Source organism: Alnus glutinosa, chromosome 7, assembly GCF_958979055.1.
Source record: "Alnus glutinosa chromosome 7, dhAlnGlut1.1, whole genome shotgun sequence".
Lineage (NCBI taxonomy): Eukaryota > Viridiplantae > Streptophyta > Magnoliopsida > Fagales > Betulaceae > Alnus > Alnus glutinosa.
The window spans coordinates 5,195,832-5,205,490 of NC_084892.1; the positions used below are offsets into that span (position 1 = coordinate 5,195,832).

General features: G+C 35.0%; 1 protein-coding gene across 1 annotated transcript; it reads left to right on the forward strand.

Moving 5' to 3' along the window:
• The first annotated feature begins 812 nt into the window (after positions 1–812).
• On the forward strand, positions 813–7,825 carry LOC133874228 (UDP-URONIC ACID TRANSPORTER 1). The gene is made up of 4 exons (XM_062312098.1): positions 813–1,521; positions 2,570–2,673; positions 6,935–7,163; positions 7,462–7,825. The coding sequence occupies exons 1-4, from the start codon at positions 1,078–1,080 to the stop codon at positions 7,606–7,608; spliced, it is 924 nt and encodes a 307-aa protein (XP_062168082.1). The 5' UTR covers positions 813–1,077; the 3' UTR covers positions 7,609–7,825.
• Positions 7,826–9,659: the final 1,834 nt, after the last annotated feature.

Genomic DNA, 9,659 nt, shown 5'->3' on the forward strand with positions numbered 1-9,659 from the left:
AGCACCAAGGAAGCAGATGAACAAATGGGATGGAAATGGGACCTATCATTTATTTATTTTAGAGGAGTGCTACACATCCCAAATTTTTTTCCTAAAATTTGGTTCCCAAATGATGTGTCACAATCTCATGTGATTTATCATTTTGGGATATGTGTCATCATCTCATGGGATGATGACACATCATTTGGGAACCACTTTTTGGGATAAAAAGTTGGGAACTAGAGCATTTCCCTTTATTTTAGGTCCTTAAATAGGACCCTCCTTATGCACCAAGTGCTGAAAAACCTTTCAAAAAAAATAAAAAATAAAAAATTATTTGCATGTGGGTCATCGATCAATCGTTCAATAGGTGCTACCTACATCGATCGGTACCATGATTGATTGATGGTCGCAGAATCCTTAAAAATACTAATTTTAAAAAACTGTTTAAAACACGTGTCACTCACTGAACACTTGTACATGTATAAACATTTTAGAGAAGTTTTTATATATGAATAGTGGAAAATTTATTAAAAAAGTCTTGTGATTTTAAACTGGTGATTATTTTTTTTAAAAAAATAATTGTCACATATTTAAGTGAGGCATTACAAACTCACAAGTCTTGACCAACATTTAAATAAGTCTGAATCAAAAATATAAATAAATAAGTCCTTTTTTTTGGAAAAAAAATAAAAATAAAATCATTGAGATTGCTACATACATCAATGTTGCGAGATAATCCCTTCTCATAATAGATATAATTCAGTACTAAAAAAATAAATAAATATATTTAAGAAAAAACATTTTAGATGGTGAAGGCAAAAGCTTAAAGGAGTGCAACAAAAGTACGAAAAAGGAAAATAGTATGTAAAACTCAACACACGAATCGTACGTTTCCTCTCTGAACCTCAGTCTTTGTGCACATTACCGACAATAATTCTCCAACACTCGCAACGGAAACAATAAAATATTCCCAGAAAATAAAATTATAGAAAGCAAAAATAGAAAAGCGATTACGGATTTTCCGTTGAAGTTCAAATGCGAGCTTCTCCTTCAAATCCAAATCCAGACACCCTTTGAGCCAAAAATCTTGTAAAAATGTCTTCCCAAAAGCAAGCGCTTTTCATATCCTCACTCGTCATCCTCTGGTACTCCGCTAATATCGGCGTCCTCCTCCTCAACAAGTTCTTGCTCTCAAACTATGGCTTCAGGTTCCCAATCTTCCTCACAATGTGCCACATGTCAGCCTGTGCCGTCCTCAGCTACATTTCCATTGCCTTCCTCAAGCTCGTGCCCCTCCAGGCCATCAAATCTCGCTCCCAGTTCCTCAAGATTGCGACTTTGAGCGTTGTCTTTTGTGCGTCTGTGGTGGGTGGGAACATTTCCCTCAGGTACCTTGCGGTGTCCTTCAACCAGGCTGTCGGCGCCACGACGCCCTTTTTCACGGCGCTGTTTGCATTTTTGCTGACTCTTAAGAGGGAGGCTTGGGTCACCTACGCTGCTCTTGTCCCAGTTGTTACTGGGGTTGTGATTGCTAGTGGGGTATGCTTTTTTTTTTCTTTTTTTTTTTGTTTATTTGATCATTTTTTGTTGATCACGATTGATAGATTTATTTGATTTCATTAGTACTTATTATCTGTGTACAAATGTGAGTCTGTGTTACTGTCAGATTTTATTTATTTATTTTTTTTGTGATTGTTTTTGGAACCGAGACATTTATATCTTTCGGTTGTCTTAGTATTTTAGTTTGACAGTTAAGGTTTTGGTTATGCCATAAATGCCAATCCAGATCTGGTATTCAGTTACATGGGTGTTAGTTACTGATAGTTTATGCACTTTCCATAATCTATTAATAGTTCAAGTTATGAGCAGTTTTTTGATGATCTACAATGTGCGATGGGTGAACAAATGGAGGTGAGGATCTCAACAATTACAAGAGATATTTAAAATAATAGAATAATTCTGGATAAAAAACTGACAATAGTCAATAGATCACTTGAATAAATTGATTTTGGAACTGTATGCAAGGACATGGTCCTGCGTTGAGTGATATGAGGTAAGCAATATGGGACCACGGAAGGCTAGTTTATCAGTGCCTAAACTCATGTTTGATGTACTTGTTAGCATATCTGAGATGGCCAAAAATGTTATCCTCAGTAGAATATCATAACATATATAGTATATATGGAGTGTTATAGTCGGAATATAACAACAGAATTACTTTCATATTGACTGCATAAGTGTTCTGGTAGAAAGATTGTTGAATGTTATGGTAGGAGAAGAACTAAGTCGTCGTTGAGCTATCCCATGTAACTTTTGACAATCATGCAAGAGATGTGTACTTGTTAAAACACTGAAAATGAACACTGCCTCTTTGTTTCTGCTGTAATGTTTGTTCTCTCTTTCTTCTTTTCCAACCACTGCCTTAATTGACTGCAGAAGAATTAAGCTCCTTATCTCTTTTATCTTCATCTTTTATCTTTCTTTCTTCTTCTACTTCTTCTTTTTTCTTTTCTTTTTTTAATTTCCTTTTCCTTATATAGTTTGATCTAGTTTTCGTGAAGTTATAAGAGGTTTTGGTTGGTGGCAGGGTGAGCCAGGCTTCCATTTGTTTGGATTCATTTTTTGCATAAGTGCAACTGCTGCAAGGGCATTTAAGTCTGTTCTTCAGGGTATCCTACTTTCTTCTGAAGGGTAAATGCTTTGATCTATTACCTGATCATTTATTATCTTTCAGGGTAGATTTGTTTTGAAAATTTATCTAGTTATTATCTTCCTTTTCAAATCATTAAGTATGGAATTGCTTTCCCTCTTCTTATTGTTATTGTATGCATATTGTTTAAATCTAATGCATGTCAGGTGATTTCTCTTTATGTAAATCATGCGCTAATATAGAATAGTGCAGCATTCATAATTGTTCTAAAGGGAAGGACTAGAGAAATCTGATTTATTGTCTTTGTAAGGTAGATAAGAAACTCTTGTATACACCCTTTTTCAATGGTTGGGAGGGGGCCAAACTGAGCAACAATATGTAACTAAGGTCATGCCCTCAAAGTTTTGCTTTCTTCTAGTTGAGGCGCCACAGGTTGTGTTGTAAGAATTTGATCAAGCTTTTCTGGCTGAAACCAACTCAGGGCTTGCCTTTACGCTACTTTCGTGTTTCTGTTCTTTGTTTTCCGGGGTCATGCTGTTCATCTGCTGCTTGTGCTGGAAATCTCTCTGCACTGTCAATCCACTCGCAACACTGTCAATCTCTGAGTAAGTTCCTCACCCTAGAGTTCAAACAACACCAATCCACATGATGGCATCCCCACAAACTACGCACTAAACTACAAGACATGATCTCCAACTTAGTTTCTTGAAAATATACAATATCAACTTTCCACACTCTGAGTAAGTTCCTCACCCTCATGCATTTATCCTGCTCTGTTTTGTTTGATGTGGTGCATTTGGAGAGGAAAAAAAATTGGAGCTTTGAAGACAATGAGAGGACGGTGGCAGAGCTAAAGGCCTTATTTTTCCCTACCTTGTTTCTTTGCTAGGTAGCGAAAACCAATAGCTTGCCCAAAGAGGGATATTGGACAACTCATGCCCATGAGCAGTAAGTATGTAGAATATCAGAAAAAAAGAAGCCCGGAGGCCCAAGTGAAATGAAAGCCTTAGAGACTATGTAGCCAAGGTGCTTGTAAACTATTACACACAATGACCCAAACAGATTGTGGATTATGATCACTGGTATGACCCAGTTGAACCAGGTTCAAGTGATTCTAGGTGCAATGGTGAGTTGCCCAATAATGCCCGAGAACACACTTAAAGTTGGTGGACTTATGTGAGAGAAAGACAATCCTTACACAGATACTGATCATGGAAACTGCAAATTTGACAATATTGCAGCATCGGTGGCTAACTTTAGTATTGTCTCCTTATATGAAGATCAAATTGCTGCTAATCATGTGAAAAATAGCCTTCTTGCAGTGGCTATCAATGCAATGTTAATGCATATATACATGAATTCCCACACATGCACTTAAAATAGCTACTCAAAATGTGTTATTGGTGGGCTATGACCTAGTTAGCTTTGCTCCTATTCGAATGAAGGAGAGTCGTCAAACAAGAAAAAGAATAGGCTAATCTATCTGTGAAAGATATTACATAGGAGTCATTCCAGAATTCGTTAATGCCCAACCTTGAGGACAAGGTTATCATTAAGGGCGGGGGAGTGATAAGATCCCATAATTTAAGGGTTTAAATAATTATGCATTAATAATTAAGAATCCTTGCCCATTAGAATAAGCAATTCTTATTTGTCATTGTTAATTAATAATTAAGAATTCTTACCCATTTAGAGTTAGGAGTCCTTATTTGTAATTATTAGAATCCTTGTCTACTAGGGATTAGAATCCAAAAAAAAAAAATGGCTGATTTTCACAACCACATCATCACAGTTTAATGACTGATTTTTCACTACCACATCATCAAGTTGTATGGCAGTTGTATAATAGTATACTAAATAGCATTACTCAAATTTTAATGCCCTATAAGCTTATTGTTATGAGAGCAATAAAATTGAAGTTTTTGCTTAAGAGAGTAGATCCCCTCAAAGGGATCAAAAGGCCAGAATCTCTCAATGGGATCACTTTTTTGTCTTTTTCATTACTTTTTTGCCCTTTTCTTTTTTTCTTTTTCTTTTTTTCTTTTCATTTTTTAAATTTACATATTATAGAACCCTAGAGTAATATCATTCTTATTTCTTATTTCCCCACTATTTTTACATGCAACACCAATCTACCACTATGAAATTCCCCTTCTTTAAGTTATCTATAGTGAGGATCTTCCCTAAAGGCTGACCAGGCAAAGAAAACCACTCTCAAAGGAATCTTACTCCGCCAAATACTCCTCAAAGGGAAAGGGGCACTTTCATGGGGATAAAGGCATTATAGAATGATCTAACCTCAAACAACTTAATGGTGTCTTTAAACTATAAATTTGGAATACTTTTGTTTTTATAAACTCTTTAGTCTACCTGATCCATTCCTATTCTAGAATATATAGTATTCATTGAAAGATGGAAGAAGAATACCAAACCCTTGGAGCTTTTCACTTCTAGAAGTTATGAAAAACACTGTAAATGGATAATAAGAGCTAAGAGTATAAAAAAAAAATGTAATGAATACTCTGTACAGTCTGAGCCATGGGCTGTTATTGTATCATTTGCTTTATCATGATGAAGTATTTGCTCTTAATAAACACTTGACTTGTCCATCGTTTGTAAAGAATGATGATTTGTGCTATGTAAGTACTTCACCTTTTTGACTCATTTTGGAATTTGGAAATTAATCTTGGTAGAATTAATTTTGTTCATCTACAAGATATATTTATTCTCTTTAAAACCAATGCATTTATTGTTTCTGTTTATTTATCCTTTGCTTAATTTGATTGACAAGGCCAAGTCTATTTGGGGTGTTGTGGTTGAAAAGATTGAGCGTTAGTTAGCTTAGTTGGAAAATGATGTATTTGTCTAAGGGATAAAGAGCACCCTTCCAATTTACTTACGTACTTCATGTCTCTTTTCCCCCTTCCTGCTGGTGTTGCAAATCGCATAGAGAAGGTCCATCGAGATTTCTTATGGGGTGGGATAGGTGAAGAGTTCCAATTTCACCTGGTTAGTTGGTCCAAGGTTTGCTCTCCAATCTTTAAGGGAGGGTTAGGGGTTCAAGCTTGAGGATGTTTAATCGTGCTCTTTTAGGGAAATAGTTGTGGCGTTATGTACATGAGAGAGAGGCATGGTGGAGTGTTGTTTTGGATTCCAAATTTGGTAGTTCTTGGGGTGGGGTGGTGTTCTTTTGATCCCCCTGGGCCATATGGGGTAGGGCTATGGAAGAATATTAGGAGGGGTTCGAGGATGTTTTTTAGTCATACCAGATTTGAGTTGGGAGATGGCTTCAAGATTAGATTCTAGTATGATGTGTGATGTGGGGAGAAGGCCCTTAAGGAAGCTTTCTCGAATTTATATAGCATTGTTTGTGTGAAGGATGCTTCCATTGCAGTTCATTTGGAGCTTTTTAGGGGTTCCCTTCAATAGAACGTAAGTTTTATTAGAGAGGCTCACGATTGGGAGGTGGACATCTTGGCTTCGTTTTTCAATTTAGTTGTACTCTTTAGAGTGAAAAGGCAAGGTGAAGAGACAAGCTTTGGTGGACCCTTTCAAACAAAGGGGTGTTCGATGTTAGCTCATTTTCTGTAATAATGGCATTCCTTTTTCTTGGAAGACTTTGACAGACCAAAGTTTCTTTGAGAGTGGCTTTTTTCGCTTGGTCGGCGGCTATAGGGAAGATCTTTACCATGGACAATCTTAGGAAGTGGCATGTCATTGTAGTTGATAGGTATTATATGTGTAAGAGAGATGGAGAGTCCGTTTACCATCTTCTTCTCCACTATGAGGTTGCTTGTGTCTTATGGAATGCTTTTTTCAATTGCTTTGGGCTATCCTGGGTTATGCCTAACCGAGTGATTGATTTGTTTGCTTACTGGTGGATTAGTGGTAGCTCTCAAAGTAGTGCTGTGTGGAAGATGGCGTCCTCTTGCTTAAGTCCTTTTTTTCTTTTTCTTTTTCTTTTTCTCCCTTTATCCTTGGACAGCTGCGTTTGTAGCCCCTTTGGTGATTAATTTTAATGATTTCTTGTTCTTTTTTCTCCTTCTGGATAGGTGTTTCTTTTGTATACTTCGTATGTATTTGGATTGCGCTTTGTGCTTTTAATAATATTTCGATTACTTATAAAAGAAATTTGGTTGACATGGAATGGAGAATGGACAAACTGCTCAGAAGAGTGAAATCTTTAAATTTTGCAATGGTTATCGTTTCTCTTCTCTTTTCTAATCATTTCCTCAACCCAACAACCGCATTCTTTGCTTGCTTTAGTGTCCATTCAATTCTTGGTATGTTTCATGCTTACAGGGAAAAGTTGAACTCAATGAATTTGCTGCTATACATGTCACCAATTGCAGTTCTTGTTCTATTGCCTGCAACACTTCTAATGGAGCCCAATGTCTTAGAAGTTACTCTGCCGCTTGGAAAAGAACATAGATTCATGTGGCTGCTTCTTTTGGTTAATTCAGTGTTGGCCTATGCAGCTAACTTGTCAAACTTCCTGGTGACAAAACATACAAGTGCACTAACGCTTCAGGTTCCATTTAGTCTTTCATATTCTTCCCTTTCTTTTTCATTTTTCCTAATTGTTTTGCACAATATACCCTCTCGATTTCTTAATTTGCAGCAAATCAATGTTCTGATTTCTAGTTTCTGTCAGTCATGATGAGTAGAAGTAAATATAGAATCATATTTTGTATACCAATATATTACAACCATGTTAGGATAAAATGCAAACACTGTTCATTTTCTCGGATTACTTTGTTGTTTCCCTCTTTCCTTCTGACTCTCAAACTCTTCTTTGTTTCCCCTCGGAATTATGCCATCACTATCAGGTATTGGGAAATGCAAAAGGTGCTGTTGCTGTTGTTATCTCAATACTCTTGTTCAGAAATCCTGTCACCGCTGTAGGCATTGGTGGGTACACAGTAACTGTTTTGGGGGTGATTGCATATGGAGAAGCAAAGAGGAGGTTTAGATGAATGGTTTGAGGGTGGTGGAATTATTACATGGCCGTAGATTCTTGTTGAATATTGTTGTATTTAGGAAGAGAGATGGAGAGTGTGTAATTTCATGTGGTCTTTGTATTATTTATTCTTGTGTGGACAAACACATATTCTTCTAATCATTTTATTTGTGATTTTTTTGGTAATAACAATTCATCATTTTTCTTAATGAAGCCGAGTATTTAATGTTCAAGTCTGGTTCGTTTAGTTTTATTTCAAACATGAGCATAACTTAAACTTATCATCGAGTTAGATAATTTGTCAAATTTTAATTCACTTATTTTTCGAATGAACTCGGACTTATTCACAAATTAACTTGGTAAGCTTATTTATTTTTTTTATATAAACTAAATATTGTCACCATTTATATTTTTTTTGTCATAAATTCATGCTAATCATTAATTACTTATTACTCTAAAGATTTTATCATTCGAGTTAATTAGATAAATTAATTTTTATTTTTAAACTTATAAAAATTAACTTTACTAACCTATATTTCTAATTAATCATAATTTTTTATAATGAAATAAAGTATTTATGTTATATCTTATAACCTTATTTTACTTCCAAAGTATATATATATATATATCTCTTATTTAGAATCTTTAACAATTCATACACATATCTCTATATCAAACGAACAGTCACAAGAATTAAAGTATATCGACCACAATAGGAAAAGAATTTCCTTTCATATTTTTAAATACTTAATATACTCTCTTTACAAAATTAAAAATAATATTATAAAAAATAATAAAAATGAAATTATAAAAGTTTATAGAGCTTCTTATACGGGCCAACCCGCATTTATAAAACTTGGTTCATTTATTAAATTAACCAAACTTGAATCGAGTTTATACAAATTGAGTTCAAGCGAGAGAGATAAGGAAATTAAATCTAGACAATTGAAAAAGTTACAACATATTTACATTTAATTTGAATCTCAAAGAGTAATGCTATACACCACCCCACACCCGCTCCCGTCCTCCTAAGACCTATGTGGCATGGTCCCCTATAAAATTGGGGGTTGACACACAGACAACTCCCATCTAACTATTGCACAACTCTAAGGCACATTGCGGTGGAGCCCACACATGGGGTCCCATCCCAATGTCCCCCACTACTTTTTGAGTTTTTTTATTTTTTAAAAATAAATTAAGATGACGGACCACCTTGTCACATAGACAAGGTGGTGAAAAGTTGTATATTTAGGTGGTAGTGAATCATTACTCAATGCTATACACCACCCCCTCATCTTCCTAAAGCTTACGTGGTATAGTCCTTCAAACCAAAAAGTTGGTGAAAAATTGTATATTTAGGTGGCATTGAATCATTACTCGTATAGCATTACTCAATCCCAAATAATATCAATTCTAGCATCCTAGCCTTGGACGCAGTTCAATAAAAATCAGCCTATGAGAAATCATATCCAGAAAGCATTTCAAGAACAACTTTTAATAGAACAGTTGAGTGGTAGCAAACCACCCCCCACCATCATTCACTGTATGTACAATTCTATTTCCCTTATTAAAATTGATGGTGGTTTTTGGTTGAATATAGAAATGCCCTTTCACTTAAAAAAAAAAGCCATTCGCTCTTATTTTGTTGCTAATATCTTTAACATATACTCTTCGTCTAACCCTACTTTTAATGATGAATTGAATGAGCTAGTCCGTTTTTAGGTATCGAAACGCTTGAAAAATACTACTTATTAAAAATGTGACATGTTATAATTGTGAATTAAGCATATTCTTGCTCTTTATATTGTAAACAAGTTTTGAGTAAAAAAAATTGTCTTTTAATTTTATAAAAAAGAAACCTCTCAAACGTGAAAATGAAGCCTTTGAGGAAAAAAAATTCTTTTTGATTGTCTTCATAATATGCGGTATTTTTAATAAGTGACATTTTAGCGTTTTGATGCCTAAAAAAAAGTCTAAATTGCATAATTTGAGAATTTAGGAGATCATGATTCGTTAGGTGTAAAAGATACATATGCTTGATGCTTCTATAATAAAATAATCACAATC